This window comes from Platichthys flesus, chromosome 1, assembly GCF_949316205.1.
Source record: "Platichthys flesus chromosome 1, fPlaFle2.1, whole genome shotgun sequence".
NCBI classification, from domain to species: domain Eukaryota; kingdom Metazoa; phylum Chordata; class Actinopteri; order Pleuronectiformes; family Pleuronectidae; genus Platichthys; species Platichthys flesus.
Genome location: NC_084945.1, coordinates 22545182 through 22572459, shown reverse-complemented (window position 1 = coordinate 22572459; position 27278 = coordinate 22545182). Strand labels below are relative to the sequence as shown.

Here is a 27278-nt window from a genome sequence, read left to right as displayed (position 1 = left end):
ACTTTACTGTAAACCACTGGAATATGTGTAATTGCAGTCTAGAGTCATTAACCTTTTACAGGTCTCTCATATGAGAATAACACAAACCTTTGAGCTGAAATAAAGCTATCTGATGATCTGAAACATAATCATCCATCAGTTTAACAAGGAAGTGTTTTGCTTCTTTTATTGTTGTTGTTTTATTATTATTCGTTTTCTTTCAATATATTAGTCATCATGGAAAATATGGGGTGGAGGATAGAAAGACAATTGCTGTCTTCTATTCTGTTCCTTACCCAATCGTTATCAGCATCTACTGTAAGACAATGCAATGAACTTACTCCTCACATACTCCATATTTTCTCCAGAGGAGGTTCATGTGTGAACGCAATAGTCAGAGTGAGAGAATCTGTAGTTTCTGCGGACTTTCTCAGGCTGGCTCTCTAGTATAAAGTCTGTAGAAATCCAGGAGAATTTGATGTGTGAACACAGCAGGGAATCCCCTGCTGGATTAACTGCAAGCCAGTGTGGGTGGGGTGGATGCTGCTTCTAACACGCTACAGATGCAAAAATATAAAATGAAAAAAAAAGAAAACCTAGACACACGAAGATGCTAAGAGTTTTTGGTGTTAAGAGCTGACGAAAATCATGTGATCTCTGCCGCAGAGTTTATGTGTCGCTCCCTCTTCCCTGACTGCTGCACACAGCTGCTCCGCCTCTCGCCTGAATAATGCAGAGGATTTGTTGCTGTTGTGAACGCGTCTGTGCAGAGAAGCTCCCAATGCGTTGTGAATGTGTGAAAGGCAGACTCTGGGTAAACTCCAAAGGCCAATTCTCCGCATTTTACCTGCAGGTTATGTCTGAAAGTGCGAGAAAAACTACTGGGGACACTTTTATCATAATGAAAGCTGATTAGTGTCAGTCCTGCATTAAAAGCTATGCCGAAATGTGTGATGACCTTTTCATACCTACAACAAACACAAGTTTTTTTTTGCTTTTGTCAGTCAGTCAGTCAGTCAGTCAGTCCTGTGATCTGCTGTATTCTCTTCCTGAGGCCACCCACAGTGATGCAGCCTGGCTTTCACTAGTGTGAGGGGGGAAGGATCACACCATCTGACCTTCTACGTCTCTGGATTACACAGACATTTTCTTTCACACTGTCACAGCTTCGCCTCTTACACACACCCACACACTTTGAAAATGACAGCATGTGCACAATGAACTCACATGCTGATACATTTACATTGAAGGACTTTTATGAGGTTAATTATTAATTATTAAGGTTAATCATCGACTTTGATAAGTCTGCTGTGACTGATCTGTCTTGACAGTCTTTACAGTTTATCTTGATTGACTGACTTCATAAATTGTGTTTAATGTATATATTTATGTAGACGTTTATCATTAATTAATCTAATGATTCTCAAATTATTTGATAACTCCACATGATGGAAAACACTTTATTGTGACCCTTTACATCGAATTTATTTCAAAAAGTTACATGGAAATTGAATATATAGTCGCAGTTTTAGGCATAATTCATTTTTTGTGTGTATATGCGTCTGTCAGCCCCATGATTAATGTTTTTTTGGGCCAGATGACTGTAATGCTTCGTGGATACCTGAGCCATACTTTTCCACAGTATCACATGTCGCTCCCGTCTCTGTGGTATGCAGATAGAGCTGCCAGGAGAGGGGGCCTGGGTGAAAACGGTCTGGGACAAAAACAAGCCTCTGAACATATCTCTGCAACCATAGCCCGCTGCCGAAATAACCCTACTACCAGGCCTCATTCCCAGAATTCTCTGCAGGGCTCGGCAGTAGTGATTTAGATTTTTTTTCCGTTGTCACAATGCTGAGTGCCAGTCTTACGCTCAGTTTTTTTCAGATCTACAATTACTATCCTCTTAAACTTACCGCCACTGTTAAAGCTCAGCTCACAGCTGTCAAATTTTGTTCATAAATAGATATATAAACGCTATAATTTTAAATATTTGCAAGCAACTCTGTGTTGGAAAGCTGGGTAATGCATGAAGTTTTTTTTTTTGGGGAGAAAAAATGATACTCCTCTGAGACATGAAACAATAATTATATGTCCTGTTCTCGTTCTTTTTCTCTCTCCAGGGCTCTATGGTTGAAGCATGCACTGAGGGGATCGGTGATGAACATTACCGCTTAGAAGGTAGGCCCACTGCTCCTCATCTAAGGAATCATCAAACTGGCTTATTTGAGGCCGTTTTTTAAAAATCTAATGAACAAAATCCTACAAAATCTAGTGTTTGTGGATTTGTTTGGCTTATCCTGTCCTCACCCATTGTCTAAGCCCCCAACAACGGGTTAATGAGTTCCTCTTTGCCTTCCCTCCCAATTCTACAATCTCATATCCAAATACCTCCATTCCTCCCATGTTTATTCCCCTGATTTGATGTGATCCTGGATCAAGAGCTCTTGGAGCAGAGAGTTTCTCACTCCCATTTAAAGACTGAATTGGACGTGAGGTGCAGGCTGAAGTGAAAAGCCGAATGAGAGCAGCCCAGAATTTGGAAGTCTAGCAGAAAACTTTCATATTAGTTCTGCATCACTGGAGAGCAGACAAACTAGCAGCTGATAAATTATTAGTCATTGGGTTGAGCCCAAGTCTGGTCCGAGCCTGTCCTCCCTTCAAGACTGATGTTAAAATTAAGAGTATACTGTTCATTCTCCATGATAAAGAGGCAAGATAACAAGATAATATACTTCAGTAAAAGATTCCATAGAAAATGTGTTAATATTTACATATACAAAGAATACATAATAAGATTATAACCAAGGCAAACTCACTCATAAAAGTAAAATGTGTGATTTCGGGGCAGCTCTAGCTCAGGAGGTAGAGCTGTCTCCCCCATTCAGCAGGCAGTGCCCCTGGGCAAGATACTTACAACAAATTGACCCAGATTGCTGTGTCGGAAGTGTGCGAGTGATGTGTGATGGAGAGTGTGTTGCAGATAGATGCACTGTGTAACTGTGTGTGAAAGTTTTGTGGATTGAAGTAATCAACAAGCTTTCTTTTGTATTCATAGCGGCACGCTTTTTATCAACCAGCACAATTTTGAACATGGTCTTGGAGAGTGGACTTCGGCCAGAACTTATTTTGTCTTCCAGAGAAATTATTTAATTTGCAGGTACTGTGTCAATGTATTTAGTTTAATCTCATAATATATATGCATGTTAACAACTTAACAGTTCATAATTCTGGTATGGAATCATTTGTCTGGACAGAATTTGCTCAACCAAATATCGACAGCTGCAGAAGATTATGACATCCCCTGCATGAATTCTAGTGCTATGCCTACATCCACTGTCAAAAGAGTTAAAAAATGTTGGGTATAATAGAAACAAGAAACTAAAGAGAATTATGAAAGGACAAACAACATACAGTACATAAAAGCCTATTTTCTTTTGGATTTAAGGAAGCACCTCAAAAGGTTTTGTGTAGATTAAAAAAAGAACCATCTCTCTGGTAAACATTGTAGTGGTGGGATGGAGGGCTTGGTGATGTAAAAGGCTTGATGATACGGAACATTGCTACTGCAGAAATGTAATACGTACTATATCCTTTTGAAAGGCACCTGATGAACAGATAATATCACATCTGTTCATGTGGTGGATGAACAGCACAGCTGGTTACTATGATACCACTAGGAAATAAGATGCGTCTTGTTCATGTCATAAAATCTCCTTGGTACCCAGCCCTGTGCTGTCGAATGTAGAGGAGAGGACAGGATCAGTTATGTGTAATAAAGTAGCGTAGCTAAGCTGGTTGTGATGAGCGTATGCATGTGCTTGTGAACATGTAGGGATGCTGGAAAAGGTCTGTTATGGCGGCTGCCAGACTCTACTGCCCTCGTGTTGCCCCTCAGATCTTATGTGCAGCCAATCCCCTTGCGGCATCTTCTCTCATAAAGAGCTGGCTTATGTCTGTGGTGGTGGTGGTGGTGGGGGGGGGGGGGGGGGGGTCAAGGGGGGAGGGTGATAGCAGATTACTGTTACTCCTCCCGGCATTTCATTAACTCGGAGATAAGCATCTCACCACCATATTGAGCCTGCTACGGGACAGATTTGCCCTTGCGCACAATGTTCCCTTTGAGCACCTCAGATGATCAAGCAGCGGGACCCCAAATTCTGCTCCTCTCCAAAAAGTTGCTGAAAGCTCACTGGGATGATGCCTTTCATTTCGTGCATTTTCCACTATCCAGGGAAGAGACCGGTCTGCTTTGATCTGCTTTGGATCAGGAGGAAAGAAATTGGGCTGTTGTGTCTGCCCTGTTGGCGAGCAAACAAACACTGTTTCAGATTTGACTTGGCTTAATTAATTAGTGATTCTGTTTTACTGCCTGTCTGATCCTCTTCCAAAAGGTTTGAGAACGGAACTTCAAAGTGTTGCGGGAGGAGCGAGGAGAGGAGGAGGATGGAAAAAGAGGGGTGCTGTCTGTGTGGGTTTATGGGTGTGTTCTTGGACTACATGTTTGTGATTGGATGGTTGTGGGGGTGTGCTTATGTAAAGCAAAGCAAATGAACAGATGTGAACCATACAGTGGCTACACAGTTGTGACAAGCTTCAGAGAAGATCCAGGGCGACATCCATGAAGATGAAACCAGGATGCGTCTTTGTCCAGAGGAGGTGCGTGTGTGATCTGTCAGAGTGAGAGCCTCCGGATTATCTGCAGACTTTCTCTGCCTGGCCCCCTAATATATAGTCTGCAGGAAGTCGGAAGAATCACAGGATACACAGCAAGTGAGAGGGGGGGTTGATGAGGCCTCAAACACGTGACAGACACAAAAAAGCAAAAAAAGATCTGTAACAGGCATTGTGTGTCTGCGGCCCATGTGTCAAACAAATGGTGACTGTCAAAGCAGAGAAGGATTTGTGGTAGCCTTTGATGTGGGTTAACATCCACCATTGAAACTAAAACATCTGACTGTTTTGACTGTTTGTTGGGCAAAAAATATTTGATGGATCACCACATAACTTGGTGGATGGATGTGGTATGAACCCATTGCATTATGGTGCTGATTCAGGGCTTGTCCGGAAGTTTTTTTTCACTTTGTTGAACTTTGCCAAACCATATTTACTTATTTTATATGTTTTTCAAGAAAAAAATCTGGCATGTATAGAGTGTAAATATCTATGAACAGATGAAATAAACCTTTTTTTATTGGCTATTCAGTTTATTTGGATTCAGTAACAAGTATTCCATTCAACCATATCAGAGTATGGATGTTGGACCTGTGTTTAATATGAGCAGTTTGCAGAACATAAACTGTGAACATGGAATATGTATCTGATCCCAATAATAATACTGATATTATTATTGGGACTGTGAGGCCTTAATTCTCAGGTTGACTTCTTCAGTGAAGATTTCTGCTATAAAGTCTTGTACAGTGATGTAGGGCTGCTCGATTAATCGAAATTTAATTGTGATTACGATTATGGGGTCAAACGATCGTCAAACTACTATAATGGAGTTGAAACGATTATTTGGCATTTTTTTCGAATGAGACGCGCATGCGCAATTCAGTCCTTCCCCCAAAGCATTCAGCGGCCATTCAAAGCATTCATGATTACCCAGCTGACTGGATCTCACTTTCAAGCAGCAGTAATGTTAAGGAGGCGAGTTGTGTGTTTGGTGATCGGCGGTGAAAAAAAACAGCGCGAGTGGAAAAGCAGGGAGGGCAGCAGCAGACGATGTAGCGGCCGTGCCGCCCACCACTATTCTCAGGCGCGCTCCCGCCTGGCTGTTCAGACCGGTCAGACCGAACTCGCATTTCTCCACGGCCGGTCAGAGAGTGTTAGGGTTGCCATCATTAAGGGTTTGAATAACCAGGCACCGATATCCTGGTTGAACGGAGGAATAAGACACTTAGCCGTCCTCGGTGTTTACCGGAACCGGAAGTGATTAAACAATTTAAGCATAGACTTCAGAATAAGGGCACATATTAAAAATCGTTTGAATAATCTTGATTTTGATATTGTCCAAAATAATCGTGATTATGATTTTTTCCATGATCGAGCAGCCCTAGACTGTTGTTAGGCTCTACACTGGTTGGTCTGGCCATCAGTGTAACCAGTTGAGTTCATATGACAGATCAGTGCTCCCTCCAGGACATCTCCTTCTAGCCTTATGTCATTCCATAAAATGATGAGCTCTGCGGATCGGAGCTGTGTACTCAGCGGGCCTCATATAGCTCTTTGATGTTCATATGCTCTTTTAGTCGTTTTTATTCGTATGCCACCTGATAGTCTGTCATGTCATACCACTGGGATATATATACTGTAGCCGAGAATTGAAAAGATATTTCTATATGTGTGGCTGTTGGAAGAGCTGTTGGCACTGGAGCATCAGTTCTGTCATAGTTTCAGCATTTACATGCCTGATTACCGACGACAGCAGTGACGGGACTCGTTATGTTTTTTGTTTGTCCATCTCTCATGTTCTCGTGAAATATCTCAGTCACTCCATCAGGGAATTTCTTTAAATTTGGCACAAATCTTCTCTTGGACTTGAGGATGAACTGATTTGATTTCTGTGACCTCATATTCTTAAATTTTGCTGAAAACTGGACTGACCTGGACTTCAATGTACCATGATATTTTACGTATGGTGTTTTATTCTTAGTGCTTTTTAATATTATCACTAATACTGTACTGTATTATATAACGGCTGAATTCTCCTATGCAAGCCACCACTTTTAAAGTTGTGGATACTGTTTATGCATTGTAAATATATTACAATAAATCTTGACTGAGGATATGCTTCTAACTAGAAACACTTGAAGGTGTGACACAACTTAATTGCAGCTGCCAAGCTCCGAAGCAGGACCTTACATTAAAAACTTGAAGGCGACGACGTATCCTCAGGTTATGACTGCAACCAACATTTCCATCCTCAGGCTCTCTCTTTTATCTTTGTGTGTGTGTGTGTGTGTGTGTTTGTGTTGCTGCAGTGGCTTTACCCCCGGAGAAGACAGGCAGCTGCTGTGTGGGGGAGAAGATGCAGGAGAGGGACAGCCAATCTCCCGCAGGGCCACAGAAACAGCTCCAGTTTGAAGTGAGTGTCAATACTGAACAGGACGTTTATTTCTTCCCCTCTGGATCATACTGGGGCAATGGACTCACACATAGAAATACACACACGCAGTGGACAATGTTGATAGTGTAATGTTCTGCTGTTTCAGGAGTTGGAGTGTGCCGTGTCTGTGGAGGAGGATAACAGGCAGGAGTGGACTTTCACCCTCTACGACTTTGACAACAACGGCAAAGTCACCAGAGAGGTAATAATCACCCGCTCCAAAAATAAATTCAAAACAGGCAATTCAAACGAAAACATCTGCCAACACCAGAAAGAAGATTTACTCGCTTACTTTTCTGGAAAATATACCTAGTTTACATTCTGCCAGTTTCCCCTTCTTTTTCATTGCATTCAAACTAATCAAACATTTATGGGACTGCCAACACGTTCTCACTCATAAGAACCAAATCCAGCACTGTCTGTTTTTTCCCCATCTCCTGCGAGGTACGTTGTGTCTTGTGTCTGCCTGGTACAGATCTTAGCTCTCATCCAGAAAGGCCTCTGTTTTTTGACAACAACTTGAAACAGCGCAAAGAGACTCGGAGCTGTCCTCTGTGAGGTTGGCTGTGCAGCTTTTTTGGCATTGCCTGTGGCTCCATGGCTCATGAGACGGCAGGCGGCAGCGGCTTGGAGGAGGAACGAAACGCTTTCTTCTCCAACCCTTTTCTTCACCCTTTCATACAAATAAAAAAGAGAAGGAAGCCAAACTGATAGAGATAGCTTTTGTGTTATTTCTTTTTTCTTCTCTTTTTTTTTGCACATTTCGTCTATATCTGAAACCGGGCCCTGAAGAATTCATAATCTGCCTTTTTTGCCGTGAGTCAGAACGGCATAGGCTTTGTGTCGCATAAACTTCAATCCTCAGCAGTTTTGTCAAATGAGCTCTGATGAGGAAGATGCACTAAAACACTTGAGATACTGTATTAGTTTCACTTCTAGACCAGATGAAGTACAAATATAATTGGGCTTGAAAATAACTTTTGCTGTTGCTAATCTTCAGTGCAAGGTAGAGCTTCTGATAAGCCACTTGAGACGACGATATAATATTAGGTCGTCTAAATATGGTTAGTTACCTCGTTCTGTAGCTATTGTGGTTTCAATTTTAATTAATTTTTGATAATTTGTCTTTTTCTTTGTTATCCTTATTTCTCTGTGATCCTTAGGAAGAGCTTTATAATGACCTATACATGACATATTTGTGTGTATGCTTCTGATACATGCTCCTAAGCACAAATATTTGAAAACCTACATTGATGCTACCGCCCATGTAGGTGTGACATCAGTCATTTAAGAGGCATTGAGGAATTAAACAGTGTGTGTGTGTAGAGCCTTCACAGCTGTAGCATGACTCATATCAGGCCTGACATCTCAGTCAGGCTTCTCTGCTACTGCCAAGATGTTTCTTTTTATGAATTTATAACTTGTCTCTACATCCCTGTCTTATCCCTTCACTTGGAAAGCAGAGCTAAAACAACTGACATCAGTGTTTCTTTGTTCACTGTTGTCGGAGTCACTTCTTTAAATTCCTAGCTATCATAAAGTTCATGATACATGTGCAAAGCTACAGAATAGTAAATTGAAACAGTGCAGTAATAAGAAGAGTTTCCAACATCATGTTCCCCCTTTTCTGTAAAATATCGGCCCTGAAATTCTGCATCTCCATGATAACAAATAATAATAATAATAAAAAAAAAAAAACAGTTTGTGATCGAGTGATTGTGAATCAAAAAGCTTGAAAGATTGAACACATTCCCATAACCTCTCTCCTGCAGGATATCACCAGCCTGCTGCACACCATCTACGAGGTTGTGGACGCCTCCGTCAACCATTCTCCCAGCAGCAGCAAGACGCTGAGGGTCAAGCTCTCTATGGCTCCCGATTCCAGCCAGCGGTGGAGGAGCTATGCCCAGGGTGCAGCAGGTAAAAGCCGCATTATCACAGTGGGTGGGGGGCGGCGGCGGAGGAGAAGTGAGGGCATTTTGGGGTCCCCCTCTCGTTGCCTGCTGTCAGCTCAGCCAGAGACGTGTTTGTTGTCATGCAGAAAGGCGGCTGCTTCAGGCCTGTCAGAGCTTTGTTCCGTGCAGTCTCAGAGTCGCTCCATCTCCCTCACTCAATGGGGTTCATTTTTAATGATGGGGGGGAGTGACAGAGCCAAGAGTGGGCCCCCTCCCTCAGTGCCTTCAAATACGCTGAAAGAAACCTTAAGAGATCTGCCGAGTCCTTTTGATAACCACAGCCATTTTTCTTTTCTCCAAAGTTCCCTTTTTTCCTTTCGTTTCCCCCCTCTCTTCCTGCCCCCCTTCTTGGAGCTGCCGGGAAAATATAGCTACGTTCAACTTAACTTTTCTCACTGATGACTTGGTAAACAAGTAGTCAGTGAAAAATATCTCAAAAAGTATATATTCCTGTGTGTTTGCATCCTATTGTTTCGGCTATAAATATCCGTCAAGAGATTCAAACAGAGCGAGCTTTGAAAATATCGCTGGTTGCCTTCATGCTAATTTCAAACTGCATCAGATCTCGCAGCCTTAATAAACTATTTTTTTCATTCCACGCCTTATAAGAGGCTGGAAGTTGAAAATAGAATAAATGAAGCATTGTTGTTTTTCCTTTTCTATAGATCTTCAAAGTAAAACCCCCAAACAAAGGTTGCTTTCTTCTGAGGCTTGTGTGACTGTTGTCATGTGTATGTTTGTGTATTTGTGTGTGTATGTGGCCGCTCCCTGAAGCTCTCTTTGATAATAGCCCCCTGTCTTTCACACATACACAGAGTTGTCCCACCCCAGAGAGAAAAATGACAAGTGTATAGAAGACCCCAAGAGTGCAGACAAGAAGAGTCGAGCACTCCTAAGGTAAACCACCTCCCATGCACACTTTAATTTCTATAATTCAAACTTGTGGCCGCAGGAGGATTTTGTTATTATCATATTGTTTTTATGAGATCACTGGTTTGGGCATCTACTTTTTCTGACACAGTGAACTAGACTTTCCTCCTGAATAGTTGCAAGGAGCAGCTGTTGTTCACACACTTGGGATCTGCAATAGTTGTCTATTCTTAAATTAGTTCTGCCCTTCCGCTGTACCCAGGAGGAGTCAGCCCTCTGTTCATACAGTAGAGATTTAAAACTGTGATTTTCTAGTCACAATCTCACTTCTCTAACAATTACTCTGCAGCTGCCTGATCATAAGGAACACTAGTTTTACTCTCTGCGAGCACCACCACTGCCGACCAAAAATGCTACCTAATGAAAGGTGCCGCTTGTGTCCACAGGCGCCACCACAGTGACCACCACACCCAGCCGGGCTGCCAGCGCCACTGTGTGGATGAGAACCTGGAACGCAGGAACCACTACTTGGACCTGGCAGGCATCGAAAACTACACGTCCCGCTTTGGAGCCGGTGAGTGGACCAGGGCCAGGGGCGTAGGAAGGGGGAGACGGGAGGAAGAAATGCAGACCGTGGCCCCTTTGAAGCTGCATCCAGGGGCCCTCATTACTGCGGCACCTGCTTGGAGCCATTAGGTAGAACTACCAGCCCGCTGAGCTCCTCGCCAGTACAAACATCTGGGCTGAGGCAAGCACAATATACCAAGTGTTCAAGGCTGAAGCCCATCAACAGAACAAGCTGCTGAGAAGTGAAATATTAGGTCTAATGAGCAGTGGCCTTGATCTGATGGTTAGTGATGACATATGATTAGTTTAATATCGGTTCTGTTAGGAAGGTGCTAACAGAGATGTGCTCTGAGCCACTGTGTGTCTTCAGCAGAAGATAGAACCTCATACAAAGATGTTAGAATCTTAACGTGGAGCTTTTGAGTGGATCTGAGCTGCTGCCACTATAATTCACATAGTTGGTTTCTTTTTCCTCTGCTTTTTTGCTGGGTCATAAGTGCCAATGTAATGAATTTGATAGTTGTACCTGTCCTGTGATGAAACTGTTTCTCCTGGCTTGGTTAAAATTAATACATTTCCCTGTTTCTCTCACAGCTCCAGTCCCAGAGCCGACAAAGGCAGAGCCCCAGACCCGATCGTCCAACCAGACTCGCTCTCGCTCCCACGAACCGGAAAACGGCCACTCCCATTCCCACCACCGCCGCTTGCCGACCGTCGTGGACGCTGTCGCCCCAGACAACCTCCACCCTCCCCGGCCGCGAGGCCAAGATTCGGGGAAACATGCCATCCGTTCTCCCAAGTCCCACAGCCGCACACCTCCTGCCCAGACCAGTGGCAGGGTGATGAGAAGCCGAGGTGTTCCTCCTCCCCCTGCCCTGCCCAGCCAGACCCCTCCTCACCAGTCTGCAGCGCCCTACCGCAAGCACAAGCAGCGGTCCAAGGAGAGCCAGGGCCACCGTGCCTTAGGCCCTCTGGTGGCTTCGGGACCAGTGGTAGAGAAGGAGCAGGTGAGAAACCTGCCCAGCGTGCTGCTATATGAGGGGGGGCTTGCGCAAGTGGTGCAGCGGCATGAGCACCATCACCACCACGAACACCATCACCACTACCACCACTTTTATCAGTCCTGAATTTCCACTCTGCCTGGGACAGCTCAGCACTCCTGCAGCCCCACATACCGCGGCCAGACCTGGAGACACTGACATGCAGTGGCCTTCCTCCTTAAATACTGTGCCGTCCAGTGGCGTTCTAGTTGACATGGGACAAGGGGAGGAGATGGGGGTCACTGGAGCGGCGATCCTGTACTGAGGTGGGATTAACCAGTGTTAGGAAGAGGTTGGTCAAACAAACAGAAGCTTGGGTATGCAGCAGGACTGATGATCACAGCTTGGGATGGAGAGGAGGAATGGAGGGACAGATGTGATAAAGAGCTCAGAAGCTCCTCTCCCCTCTGACTTGGTGTCCCACTACCTGATGAACTCTACGGCTCCAAACCAGCACCACAACTCTTCCAGACCACTAAGCCCAAAGGTTTCTAAGGAACAGGAGGAAAGAGTGGTGTAAAGATGAAAATATATGAAGGAATATAGGTGTTAGGAGAGCAGGGCATAGCAAAAGTGTATGTGTGTGTTGAATATTGTTTGAATTTGTGGGCGTAGCAAGAGTGGGTGCGTGTGTGTGTGTGTGTGTGAGTGTCACGACACTGGTGTCTGTTGAAAACCACTTGAGAAGTGCGCGCATGGGTGCGTGAGTATTTAAAGCTGACTGTCAGGCAGGTTTTTGAAGATGAAGATTCTGATCTGAGCACGCAATACCCTGTCAGCAAGTTTAATGGGAAGGAAAATGCTGAAATGTTATCAAGTAAAAAAAAAAGAAGATCCCAAATCCGCTGCTACCTCTGATTTTCTCCTAATTGTTGTTATAATGGTGACTGACTAAGCATTCAGAGGTTATTTTCAAATTACTTGGAAGCATTTTTTTGAAAGAAGAGGAATTGTGTCACAATCTGTTTTACTGAAGTGTCGAGAAGCTCCTTACTTTTATTAACTAATATTTACTGTACATAAGGTATATATTATCAATTTTACAGGCTTTATTGATAATGTGATATCTTTGTATTTACTATCTTACGCTCTTGTTTGCTTTCCTACTCAGCCGTATTTTATAAGACCACTAGGAGCCCCTGTTTTACAAGAATGTGTATTTCTCACTCATTCTCTCTCTGCTTTGACTTTGACTGCCATCGGATGAGATACGTGAACGTGACCAAGTAATTATGGCTGAATGAGTGAAATCCCAACTCTCAACAGTGCTGCAGAATCGGTGTTTATGGTACATGGCTGTACTTTAAAACACATATCAAAGCCTAATAATGGAGTTTAGTTCATGTGAGTTTAGCTGTAATTGAGCGGCCTTTGTGTAGATGTTATATCTGCATTAAAGCTAAGAATATCCTCAGCCTTAACCCATTGAGATGCAAACACTATAAATCTTTTGTGAAGTTCCTGAATTCAAGTCAATTCCTTTTTAAATGGTCAGCAGTTAAATCCCATATCTTTAGAACCATCAACACTTAAATACAGAATAGGAGAATATCCGTATCTGTGAGATCAGAGTAAACCACTTGTTTCTCAGGCCATCTTGCTTATTTTGCATAATACGAAACCTTGTCACACCCAGCCAATCAGATGTTGGTGTATCTATTTATCAGTATGGCGTTCGACATTTTTGTGAACAGTTATTTACGTCAAGAAATGCTGAACGTGCATTTGAGTTTTCACGAGTGCCCAGCTTTAGATCCAAGCAGATTCACATTCACACCCCCGCGTTGTCACGTGCCACGATATTCGTTTTGGACTGTGTGACTTTAAGGCCAGCACTTTCTCCAGCAGTTCTGTTGTCTGGCCCCTGGCTCTGAGGTCACATGGCTCCTCCCTGTGTTTCCAGCTGTCAGCAGGTCTTTCTTCTTTCAGCTGTCTCATTCCTCTGGTGCTGGATGACACTGGGCCCGGCCCGCAGTCTCCGCAAGACCCATAATTCACTGCTGCAGCTCTCCTGCCAACAGGGACTGTCCGCTTGTCCTGTCCAATGATGTTCTGTATGCGCTGCAGTAAACATGCAGAAGTCGATGGGACCAGCATGCGAAAAAGTGTTTTTACCTGCGTCACATCTAGTCTGACAGAGGCAGCGGAGTGAAGTGTTCCCCAGGTCTGTTTTTCCTACTGATATTCTACAGCACTTTCCTGTTCTCTAGTGGAGATGTTTCTCAACCTTTGGAGCAATGAGAGTTTAAGTGCCTCGTTCCAAGGTAGCCACACCCATACAGAGGGGAGAACACATTCTCGTTAGCAGAATTCATTCCCAAAGAATCCAGGAGACTGTAGTATTCTGTCGCAGGCACTTGTGTTTTTGTGATGAGCAAGAATGCATTGTATGCCAGTCTTGTCATCCGCACTGAGATGTCCTCTCACAGCTGCAGGCTGTCCTGTAGCGGGAGGCACCAGTCAGACGGGTCATCTCACGGGACCCAGTGTTTAAAACGGCGTCATTCCCCGAGGAAGATCACAGCTGCGCTCCATACCTCCGCTTCTGAACCTCACACTGCTTTTCCTGGACGAGTCCTCACCACTGGACCCCTCATAACACTGTAGCTCCTGTCGATTCTTTCACCTCTTCTGAAATAAGTGTAGATACTGATGTATGGCTCTAAATATAAGCAGTGTGGAATAAGGTGACTGTCTCATTCACGACTTGAGGAAAGGCGAATGAAGGGAATTGGCTAAACGGATTAGTCAGACCAACAGTCAACTTAAAAAAATAAAAATTCTTTCAGCCAGAGTTTTACTACAGACACATTGCTCTTGTTAATTCCCTGCATTGATTTAGGGTTGGGAAAACCGTAACCTCCAACTGCCACTATCTGTCGCCTCACATCATGGAAATGTATGTTTTTTTCAGAGGAAAAAAGATCATGTGCCGTAATTTTTTTATTTTACCAGCAGCCAAGTTATCAGCCATCCTGTTTAAAGTAACATTTTATTTGGTTTGCCATTATGATGAAAGAGCAGGTCTAACTTTAATCTTCCAAATTATGAATGTCTCCATTGGGAACACAAACGTCAAATCATGTCACACAATCTTCTGTCCTGTTGTATAGGATATCCAGAGCCACATTTCCATGCTACTACAGTATTTAATGCTTCACTAATATTAATGTGTATCAATATTTTCTAAACAATCTGATGTATAAAGCGGATTACAGAGGTTAAACCAGCATCATGTAGAAAGAAATGAAGTCTTATTTGTAATTGATGACTGTCAAGCTATCTCACTTGCCTACTGTCAGCTAGTACTCATAATGCAGTATCCACCACACCAATCTGACTCAGCAGGGAGGAATAACTCTCCACCACAAGCTGTCTGTGCCCACACACAGACACTTGGGATTTGTTGTAAAGGAAAATTGTTTAGCACTTGCTATTCTTTCTCTTTCCCCCCTTCCTCCAAAGGTTTTTTTCATGACTTTGTTTAGTTGAGATAGATTGTATTTGATTAATTGCTCTATTTATTTGATAGCAGATCTGTGCCAAGGGAAATACCCTTTTATTAAAGTATGAACCTGTTCCTTATAAACTGACTGACTTATTGAGTCATTTCATTTCAGTTTTCACCAGTAGTATGTGTATTGGTGTGCAGATTTGCACAGTGCATGTGTATTTATAATAAACATTATTTTGAAATAGTACTGGTTAACAATATGAATTTTTTGTTTATACATGCTAGTACATCTACTTTAATGTATGTCTTTCATTTTCGGGAAATAAAACCTTGCTGAGGAAGAATGAGCTATGACATTGTGAGGTGTCTGTAGGTGAAAGGAGCCACTTATTTCCAGTCTATATGCTAAGCCACAATAGATGGTAGCTTGATAGTGACCATACAGACATGAGAGGTATTCATCTTATTTAATTCTCAGCAAATAAACACAAAATTAAATTTTCCTTAAGACGATAGATACTTTCAGACAACCAATATTATCATTCTTATATCTGATCATTTTCTACTTATTTGAGATATCAGATATTTTTCAAGAATTTAGCAATTCCCTTTGTTGGACTGTTGATGGATCTGATCCTCATAGAAGCTTGATGTAGATCATATGCAAATGGAGTTTGTATCTGTACTCTCTTAACCCATATAGGATTGTGGAGGCCTGTACAGGCCGAGAGTCTTTCACAGGGCTAAGAAATACATAAATAAAACAAATACAGACAGACAATCTTTCTCAAACCATATTCCACTTACGATAAAGACCAATCTCAAACTAACCTGCGGAGAACATGCACTCCTCCCTAAATCTGTTTGAAGTGACAGAGCTGTCCACTAAGCAAATGTGTCACCTCTGGCCATATGAGGAGTGTTGGATCAAAACAAGAACACTGGATTTGGATGAGAGGTGCACCTGGTATTTGGGACAACATTTTTAATGTTGCTCGTCTATACATATCAAATTCTGTTTTAACATCTTTATACAGTATATCTTTCCTTAAAATCGTATCCTGCAGCGGAGATACACCTTTTGTTCTGTCAATCCAGAGGGTGTGTGAATCACTAATCGCTCATTTGATCTAAAACTGTTTTTGCAGCCCCCCACTCACAAAGTCAGCTAAGAACTTGACCTCATTATCATATGAAACTGTGCCACAGACTTCTTACCAGTCTGCATGAATCCACGTGCACTATATGTGTCCCGTTATAAGTGACCCCCCATTCCACCACCTCTGGTTTTGTTCTGCCACAAACTGTTCTCTCTAGCCTGATGTTGTCATACTCACAATTCTAGTCCGAATGTGAGTCTGATACCGCTCCATTGGGCTGTGATTACCGGGTGTGTTTCAACCGAACCAGGAAAAAAAATTCCTCTTGTCTCAATTGGATAGACCTACAACCAATCAGAGGAACTTAGTATGTGACGCATGTTAAGCAAGGCATTGTGAGTTATTTGCTAACGCTGGGTTCACACCGGACGCTGAAGCGACGCCGAAGCGAAAAAAAGAGAGAGAGGGGGGGGGGGGGGGGGGGGTTACGTATTCCCCACATAAGCTTGAGTGGAGAATACGTAATTTACCCTCGACACCCGACATTAAACGGAGCAAACAGCGGAGAAGTTCTTCAACATGGATGACATTAAATTAATAATTGAAGTGGAGAAGTGCAGTGAGTTGTATGATCCTCGGAACATGTTGTATAAAGACAACACCAAAAAAGACAAATGTTGGGACGCTGTTGCTTAATGTTGGAGCAACAAGTAAGTATATGCTTTTAATCTACTGGATCAACGGGTGATATTAGTAGCGCTGCCCAATGGTTCAGCGTCGCTTCAGTGTCCGGTGTGAATGCGCGATAGGGATTAGCGCGGCGCGGCACTTTGGCATCACCTCCACGTTCTTTGTTCCTCTTTCAAAATGAATGCGCTGTCGATGTCTTCTAAAACAGACTCAATGGCAGCATCAACACATCTCAGCTCTCCAGCAGCAGGTATGTTTGTTGAAAACGAATTCAACCCAAGCCCAATTTGATGACGTGGTTGATTACGTTACTGTTGATCATCTGTCCATCATCGTATAAAGCCCCCCCTGACAATGTGATTGTTCCGACAGTTTCTGTTGGGCATAATTTCTCCCCAACTGAGCGACTCCAGACCGAACTTCTCGACCTAAAATGTTTTGGGCGGGGCTAAGTTCGTCTGCCATCCATGCTAGCAATTACCGCCATCTTGCTTTTTCAGAGCGCTGCGGAAATCTGCGCAGGCGCATTTCGTAGGATTCTCTACGCGCTAAAGTTTCGTAGGATTCTTTACGAAAATGTACGATATCTAAGAACCGTTTCATGAGATCACGTTGTTCAGTTAACGTGTTCCCCCTGGTGGAGAGCCGTAGGATTCTGGAGACGGCGTGGCAAGGGTTGGGATTGGCAAAGGAGGAATACACAAATAATAGACAAAACATAAAGAAAAAAATATATTTTTATTCAAATTGACGCCTAGTTGGGATCGTCGCTGTGGTGCTGGCGGAGCAGATGTGGGAGAGCCATTTGCCTGGTCAGGTACCTGGCGTCAGTACGTAAACTTACCCGTCTCTTTTAGAAAGGACGTAAGCATTTTTTTGATGATGCTACACACCGATTCCCCTGTTACATTAGTGACATTATCATCATATGTGACCCAGGAGTCAGTGGCATCATCTGACCCAGGAGTCAGTGGCATCATCTTCAACTGCTCCTCGCTGGACTCCCGCACTACCATAGTGTCCTGAAAAGAGACAAATCATTGTTACAAACGGTGCTTTGATGTGTTGAGGTTATGAAAGGTAACTGATTTATCGGGATAAGGCTGTAACAATTTTGAGACAGCAAAACAAACATTCACATTCTCGTATTGAGAGAGGAGAATTGTTACACCTCTAATAATAGGTCTTTCTTACCTGGTGGGATGAGACGAACAGCTCCCTACTAATATTGACATTGTTGTGTAGTTTCTTCAAGGACCAGGATAAAGTGTATCAAAAACGCTTCACATGCAGGATCAAAACTCTGCAGCCAAGATATAGAAGAAAGTTCATTTAATAATTTGTATTACTGAATTACTCTTAATTTGATTATCAAAATCGGTGATATCTAAATTAACGTTTAATAGATAGATTTCACATTAAACCTCATTCTTTACGAAAAAGTAAAATCAGTTGTACATTACCTTACAATGAACTAAAAGTAATCATCACTTGATTTGTATTGTGATGGACAACAAAATATGCTGAGTCTGAAAATTTAGTTTTTCATTGTGAGGAAATGTTCTGTGAAAAATATCAAGCAACCTTGATGTTTGATTAAGGAAAGTCTCTGTTGTGGTCTGACTGTGGTGGATGTGATGCCAGTTACCTGGGCAAGGTTTTAAAGCTGTACTGCTGGGTATCTGTATCCTGAAAAAGAATACAGAGATGATATGTTATCAGTGATATACTGAGAGAGAGAGAGAGAGAGAGAGAGAGAGAGAGAGAGAGAGAGAGAGAGAGAGAGAGAGAGATGTGACTCACCAGCAGGTAATTGTCGAGCATGTCCTGAACTGATTCTTAAGGCACCAGGTTTAGAGACAGATTGTTGACATTTTCCTCTGTCCTAGAACTGTGGCCACATCTGCAACATAAAGGAACAACGTTCATAAAATTACAGATGCAAAGGTCATGAACAGATACATTTCCATTCACACATAAACAAGGAAGGACAGGTGTACATTGACAGGGCATTTGTAAAGTTTTTCCGTCTTGTTGGACAATTCTATCAACACAGGTTTCAACCCTTCGATGTTTTCCAGAAAGGACATCAGAAATTCATGAGCATCCTGCAAACGGAGAAATGCAGAGGGTTCTATGCACAGAGTATAAAATCAGGACGAAGAAGACACCAGACATACCATCAAATTAGCCAACACCCCTTCTGCTCCATGACTGAAAATTCTGGAAACCTCCTAGCCACTTCCCTTTTGAAGGTATAGTGAAGGGGAGTGATGACACTCTCATGAATGCCCTGTAGAGGGTGAAAAAAAGCAGGAGACCTCTGCTGTCACCTCTGACATTTAAGACCTCTGTGTTTGTGTTAAAATCAGTGTGATTGTGTGTTGTTGCAGTACATGAGAACTGCAGCCTCGGGACCATCTTCCACGCAGCTTCCTGATGGCTGATGTGTCTGATGAACTCTATCAGTGTGAGCAGACTCTGGAGAGTTCATGTAGCAGACCTGAGCGGGTTTTGGAAACCTGTCAAGGACGAAGATGTTTGGCAAAATAACTTGAATTTACGACAATCCCATAAACAGTGAAAACAGCTAGTGCTACGTATTTATACAATTGAAGCAGCTGTTTTACTTCCTTGTATGTGTGTTTATGCAGATTAACTCACCCAAGACCAGTGTTTCTCTCAGAGGAGGGAGACCCACTCAAGAAGTAAAGGCTGGTTAGAAGGCGACACAGACAGGAATGCCAGTCAACAAGACATAGATGAGTGTAGCATTTATTCTCAAGTGACCCCTTTTGAGGAATTTTTAAATATCCTCACACATTACTGTATTTGCCACTATATATTAATGTATATTGTATATTACACATCATATCTGTAGAGGAGAATAGTGCCTCAATTCAACAGATCCTCCCTTCTGTCTCTAAGCAGTACCCAAGGTTAGGTCTTTCATATCTAAATCGAGACAGTGCGAGACAGACATACCTCAACTCTTTTGTGCATTTCCAAGGACACAATGTGATTTAGTTATGCCTACTTTAGGCTTAACTATCCAATAGGATGCGAAAATCTGCACGTAACATAGAGAGTGACGGCAGTTCCAGCCATTCATGGATCTGCTGTTAGAATGGGTGACACAAGTAGAGGAAGATATATGGGGCAGCTGTGGAAGACGTCGTCAGACTTGGGGGTGACAATTGCTCATGTTAGTCTGATAGCATTTGTATATTGTTGCTCCTTCTGGTCTCCTTGATGCATCAAGTCTACATCAAAACCTTCTGCATAAGACATCAGCTGCTGCCTGAGTTCTCCTTTCACCTAGCCTGGATGCCAGACAAACTTAGCCCCGCCTACAACATTTGAGGTCGGGAAGTTCGGTCTGGAGTCGCTCCGTTGGGGAGAAATTATGCGCGGTTCGAAATCTTCCGGACCAATCACATTGTCATGGCGGGCTTTATACGATGATGGACAGATGATCAACGGTAACGTAATCAACTACGTCATCAAAGTGCCCTTGGGTTGACGTTGTTTTCCACAAACATGCCTGCCGCTGGAGAGCTGAGATGTGTAGATGCTGCCGTCGACAGTGCATTCATTTGTGAAAGAGGAACAGAGAAACACGATCAAGGCATTTGTAGATCGAAAAGATGTTTTGGCCATCCTTCCTACGGGATTCGGAAAAAGTTTAATCTATCAGCTGGCCCCGATGGTCGCGAAGAAGATGGGACACGGGAATGTCGCGTTCCAACCGTGTTATTAAGTTCTTACAGGACCGACAAATGTGATACGATTTGTTTGATGTGTTGTCGAGCTGTAATCCTAAACGGAGAACTTGTTCGTACGTGCATTCACCTTTACTGTAACTGACTGCTACACCTGCCACTTTATGCATACTGTTTTATTCTGTTATTTTGTGTTGGGCTTATTTAGTTTTACACGTAGCGACTCCCCTCGCATAAATACCTGCAGTTTAAGGAGCGGACCTTGTTAATAGACGCACCAGATCCCTCGCTTGCGGACCAGTGCAATAAGACACCTGCCGTACAGCGCCGGCACAAGGATAGGAGCAGGAACTACGACCGGACGCGGGCTGTGCGGCATTTTTCAAAAACACCCCTCGCCAGCGGAACGAGGTAAGGAAGCTGGTCCCATTTACTTTGCTGCAGGTAGCACGGAACGGGAGTCGCTGTCAAGTTAACGCATCAGACTTGTCTCGTGGTGATTTGTTTGTTTATTGTATTTTAACGTTTGTGTTTGGTTTTATGGATTAAAATATCGTAGACTTAATGTCATTACAGTTTTACGGTGTATTTATGGCTACGATGAAGTGAACAATAAAGAGCCGTGTGACATCAGTAGAGAAACTCTGCGTCATGTTCGGGGGGGCTGTTACATTAACTGTTTCTCTCAAAAATGCTGATCGTGTTGGTAAGCTCTACGTGTATCCTTAAATTATTATTACAACAATTTTTTTTACTGATCTTCTTCTACATCTTCCAGCGTGCATGCAGCTGAGTTCTGTTGACAACAACTATGCATCGCTTTACATACGTCACATACTACGTTGCTCTGATTGGTTGTAGGTCTATCCAATTGAGCGAAGACGAATTTTATTTCCTGGTTCGGTTGAAAAACGCCCCATAATCACAGCCCAATGGAGCGGTCTCAGACTCACATTCTGACTAGAATTGTGAGTATGACAACGTCAGGCTACCTTTCACCACCTTCCACAAAACTTCCATAACAACACCCACGTTTTTGGATACGGAACTGGCCCTCTTAGTGTCTTTGGTTTTAAATATGAACTTGAAATCTGTGAAATATATTGGCCTTGTCCTGACACTTGCTGACAGTGAAGTGTAATGAGTCTCTTACTCATTGTAAGGTTTCTGAGAGGTATTCAGCTCTGACATATTTTGGTAATTTCCAAAGTCATTCTGTTGGAGGAAATAGAAAGTCTCATGGTTCAGTATTACAGTTCCACACTTGTTTTATGATGTACATGTACAGACCACTGAATGTGTGGTTTATGTGAAGCTTTAGAACTCTGTATGAGACTTACCTTCATAATGCTGTAAAGTCTGTACCTCTTTTCCCCCATATCTCTCTCATTTGTTTGTCCAGCTAAGATTTTTGCAGTTGCCGGAATATTCATGGAGTCATTTCTCCTGACAGACACAAACACACCTGGTGATTATTTTTGTTGAAAGAATTGTAGGTTTTTTCTTAATGATTTAAAAATGAAAGGAAAGTCTCACTCAGTGGAAATGTACATGTGTTGTATTTTTTATGCTAACCTTTTATAAACTATTTCACTGAGATATCAACCACTAAATGTTAATGTAAGACACAGCATGACATTCTTTTTTTTGGTAGTGATGGTAGGGAGAGGCTTTCACTTACCTCTCGTTTGAGAAAGAGCTTTTTCCTATGTTGTCTTCTTTTGAAACTGAAACAGTTTTTGTTTCCTGTAGAGTAAACACAAATTTCATGCATTTTTATTGTCCAACATTATAAATAAATACATATCTTATTAACTTCTCGAATCTATTCAATGTGAAACCTTACCACCGGTTTCCTAAAGAGTTGTTCTTGTGAAGCCTTCTTCCTGATTGGCTGTTCAATGGTAGTTTTGGTGGTTGAGGGACTGTCTTTTGGGATCTGGTCTCTCCGTCTCTTCTTACGTCGCTTTTTATTTTTTCCAGTTGCTGTTGCTGGAATATCTGTGGAGTCGCCTCTGGTGACAAACACAAACAAACCTGACAAAGTTGTGGCTGTTGATAAAATCTATTTTTAAAAGGATAAATCAACAAATTTATACATTTTATAACAAACTTAGAGCAAAGCCTGCCTATGTCGAATTTGAAACAGAAAACCCCACAAGCCCATACAACCCTGCTGAAAAATGTGATGAAGAACTTACTCGGGCATAACCATTCTTTTTTTATGGGTAGTGATGGCAGGGAGAGGCTTTCACTTACCTCTCCTTTGAGATGGAGCTTGGTTGTCTGTTATCTGTTTCCAAAACAGTTTTTTTTTTTCCTGTAGAGTCAAAAGAAAAGTCATGCATTTTGTTTGTCCACGATTATAAAAGAATACATATCTTATTAACTTCTAAAATCTATTCAACATGAAACCTTACCACCGGTTTCTTAAAGGGATGTTCATCTGAAGGTATCCTCCTGTTTGGCTCTTCAGCGGCAGTCTTGGCAACTGACGCACTGTCTATTAGGATGTGGTCCACCTGTGTCTTCTCAAATAGTTTTTCATTTTCTTCAGCTGCTGTTGTTGCAGTTGCTGGAATATGTGCCGAGTCATCACTGCTAACAGAAACAAAAACACACCGGCTTATTTTTTTTATTCTACTGTGAACAAATTTGTGGCTGTTGATAAAATCTCTTTTTAAAAGGATAAATCAACAATTTTGACACACTGAGCGCAAAGCCTAACTATGTTGAATTGGAAACCGAAAACCCAACCAGCCCATACAACCCTGCTGAAAAATGTGACTTTTATAAAACATTTTACTGAGGTAAACCCGTAAATGTTAATGTAAGACACAGCATGCACAGAAATATCTGACATTCTTTTTTTGGGTAGTGATGGCAGAGAGAGGCTTTCACTTACCTCTCCTCTAAGATGGAGCTGTTTCCGCTTTTATCTGTTTTCGAAAGAGATTTTGTTTCCTGCAGAGTACAAAAAAAAGTAATACGTTTTGATTGTCCACGATTATAAACGAATACATATCTTATTAACTTCTAAAATCTATTCAACGTGAAACCTTACCACCGTTCTCCAAAAGAGTCGATCTCGTTCTATCTTCTTGACAGTTGGAGTCTTGCTGGCTGAGGGACTGTCTTTTTTTATGCAGCCTTTCTGTCTCTTCATTTCTGCTTTGTCTTCTCTTTCAGCAGATTTTGATATTGACAGACACAAACACACCTACTGATTAGTCTTATTCTACTTTGAACAAAGGTCAAATCTACTCAAACCAGACCCAATGTTCAGTGTTTGGAGTGAAAGCAGTCCCAATTGGGTCTCAAAGCTTGAGCTTCCGCAATCTCCAACCTTTAACAATGTTTTAGCTGCTGAACCATCAGCAATACAACCATAGCACAGCTATAAATATTTTTTCATTGACGACCTGCTCTCTCCCCATTCTGACCCTGTTAGACATCTCATCACGTTTATTATTTTTCCACATTTGTAGAATACCCTGACTACATGTTCATTCCATGTGGACCAAATCCAAATTTGCTCTCCACCACCATCAACAAACTCCGAGTGTTCCATTGTAGGAAGAGAATTCTAGCACCTTATTGGCTTCGTAATATACTCTCTGGGCCTGATCTACTAAGATCCCAAAGAAAGTGTGCTAAATTGCGTGTACATTACAACAGATTGCACATTTGGTTGGTGGGCGTTTTGCGGGTGATCTTCTAAAAATAACGAGGAAGCCAAAATTGAGCAGCATGTGCAGTACATTATCTGGGGCACGAGCACTCAGTCTTTACACTCGGCCCATTGTAGTGCGCACAGGGTGCACACCAGGCAGCTGGTCAGCGCTGTACCTCTAACGCCGGGTTCACACCGGACGCGGAAGCGACGCCCCCCTCTCTCTCTCTTTATCTTTATGACTGCTTGTGTGGCTGTAGTGGATGGGCAGAGGGGGACATTTAATAATGTGGTCGGTAAAAGTGGTAAAATTAAAACTCCTGGACAACAGAAGGTGAATACAAAGTATGGGATGCATATTTGATAATTTATATCATATACAATATGTCGTCAATATCGTTTAAAATCATTTTTCAGTGTGTTTCCTGTTGCGATACACTTGCGTCAAGCGCAAAAAATAGACTCGACGCCGAAACGATCGCTGCACGGCGCGAGGCAGCCGCGGCGAAACGCTACGCTTCAGCGTCCGGTGTGTTCAGCACAACGATTTAACATGGGAGTGAATGGGAGCCAGAGGCTTGGCGCTGCGCTTACGCCTCCCTTCCGCGTCCGGAGTGAACCCGGCGTAACACTAGAGCATATAGGAAGCCAATAGTCACATTCTTTGGGAGCACTTCCTCCTCAAACTCAATCACTCAATGTCTTTCCTCATTCCCCTTGAGTTAACTGCAACCACCGAGCACCTTTAAAAGTTTCCCCTTGCAGGTTTGATTTAACTTCCTCCTTTGTATATTCGACCAGCACCCCGCGAATCACTCCCTTACTTCTTCTCTCAAAGCGGCTTACACTCACCGGTTTACATTGTTTTTATTGTATTTCTCTCATCAATCCTGCCGCTCCATCTGCTCTTTATTCCTACATACAATCAACAATTCCCATCTCTGAAATCCTTAAGGCTAATTTATGCTTCTTCATTTTGGCGGACACGGACAGATAGGACCGCCTTTTTCGCCATGGAACCTCCTCTCCGGGCTCCACGGAGAGCTCTTCGTGCAGCTCTGATTTTTCTAACTACACATCGGTATGGCGGAGAGCCTACGGATAGCCATTGGCTGTGATTGGGCCGCTAACGACAGTATTTCGGAACAATCTCATTTCCGGACCTCAAACTTCCTGTTTCATTTCCTGTATCACATAAACCCAAACACAACTACGATTCTATGATTAATGTGACAAGTGTGTTAAGCCAGCAGAGTTGTCTGGCTGACGGTGGCTGGTTAGAGCCCTGACGGCATGTGTGTACGGTCACATACGGTTATAACAAACTTTCATAACGGCGCTAGCGTCCCAGCCACCATGCTAACTGCGGTGGTAACTGTGAAAAACTCATGAGGTAGGCTTCTCTAAGCTCGTCTGCCGTTGCGCCACCTACTGTTCTGGCACCCAATTGTATTTTCAGCAACGGAGAACTATAAATCAAAAAGTGTCTGTCCGATCCATCTGTCCGTAACGGACTCGGATAAGCATAAATTAGCCTTTAGCCTTGCTGATGTCTCTTACCTGCATTGTTTTTCAACACAGAAATCAATTTCACTTGACTCACTGAAAAAATTTCTCTCTCCTCATCAAATCTCAATATGATCTTAAACTCCAACTCTTCATCAGCTCTCACCTCTAGTCCTCCCTCCTCACCTTTACTATCTCTCACTCTCCCGTGCATACATCCATATTGTTATAATCTTCCTCAAAATAGACCGAAATCTGGTGGTCTGTATTTTTGTTCTGTTTCTGCATATGTTTTATAGCCCTTATTCTCACGTAGTATTGACCAGCTAGATATGCTGCTTTGTGAATTCTTTGACAAGGCTTTCTTCTGATAATTCCTGTCCTCTTAAATGTATAAATGAAACGATCAAAGTATGTGAGATATGTTGCACTATGCTCACCTATAACATTGCCCAAAAAAATTCTCAATGTTCGAAGTAATTTTTTCATAGTTAAAAGTTGATAGAGTGTCCTGAAGTTCTTCTTCTTCTTCTTCTATGAAGTTTGAAGGTGTGCTGAAGAGGAAATGTATTATTTTTCCTCTTCGTTGCAACCTTTGTTAAGATTCATTCCCACCACCTACTACTATAATTCATTATAGGTCAAAAGTTAAAATCCAAAGGCAACATACATGCATGCATGTTGCCTTTGATTTTTAGCTGCCTTTCAACATTATGGTGAGTGCACTATAAGGTACTCACCATAGTGAGTGCTGCATTTAAATAGGGTTTAAATGCAAAGTAGCATGAATGTGTGTGTGAATAAACTTGACTCACAAGCATTATAGTCTTGTTTTGGAGTAATTTGTTTCTGTCTGTGTACTTGCTCTGTGAAACGCTTCTCTCTTGCCGTCCGTCTCTGCTCTGTTGCAACGGCCCAAGCTTAAGACCATTGCCATGGAAACACCAATGAGCGTGAACCACACAGGCCGTTAACATTGTTAACATTGTGTGATGGGTCACTTTCAGATGTGCCCCACGAAATCTGCCTAGCAACTCTCGACTCGAATAATGCGAAACGCGACTCCAGCTCCCAACCTGTTGTCTGCTTGGCTTCACCGGAGCTAACAGGCTAATAGGATATCCCCCGTCAGTCTGTGGAGAGGTGTCACTCACAGATCGGATGAATAATACGGTTTGATCTTCGGTTTGTTCTCCTGACAGAGAAGCTAGAGAAGTCTGCGCTCCCGTTTCTGTGGTAAGTCAAGTTTAGTATTGTGTTAGTAGTGATGAGCAGGTACTTGTACATGGCTTGTTAATAGAGATGAGCCGGATACTCGGCTGAAACGAGTATCCATTACGGATAAAGCACTTTTGCCGAGCACGAGTATTATACGAGTAATACGAGTCATTATCTGTGCTCGGACTGAATGAAAATCCTCACACAGCGTCACAGCGCTCCTCCCCTTCAGACACCGCTCTGCTCACTCACTCACAAAACAGCTCTCTGTCTCTCTCAGTCACTCAGGTTCGCGGGTCTTTTCGGTTAACGTTTAGGGTTTCTTCAGCTTGAAGTTTGATTTTATTTCAGTTTGTACTTACTTATTAACCAGTAGAGTTCTGTTAAGCGACCCGC

The 27278-nt window shown here is 42.7% G+C and overlaps 1 protein-coding gene across 1 annotated transcript in view; it reads left to right on the top strand.

The window, feature by feature from the left end:
- The window catches only part of nkd1 (NKD inhibitor of WNT signaling pathway 1), a 32587-nt gene extending 17367 nt beyond the window's left edge, over positions 1-15220 (top strand). The window contains exons 4-10 of the mRNA XM_062389022.1: positions 2103-2160; positions 6963-7066; positions 7194-7289; positions 8860-9007; positions 9858-9939; positions 10359-10486; positions 11074-15220. Of these exons, the coding sequence (XP_062245006.1) occupies positions 2103-2160; positions 6963-7066; positions 7194-7289; positions 8860-9007; positions 9858-9939; positions 10359-10486; positions 11074-11606 (1149 nt within the window). The 3' untranslated portion in view covers positions 11607-15220. The remainder of the gene's footprint in view (positions 1-2102; positions 2161-6962; positions 7067-7193; positions 7290-8859; positions 9008-9857; positions 9940-10358; positions 10487-11073) is intronic.
- The last annotated feature ends 12058 nt before the right edge of the window (positions 15221-27278 follow it).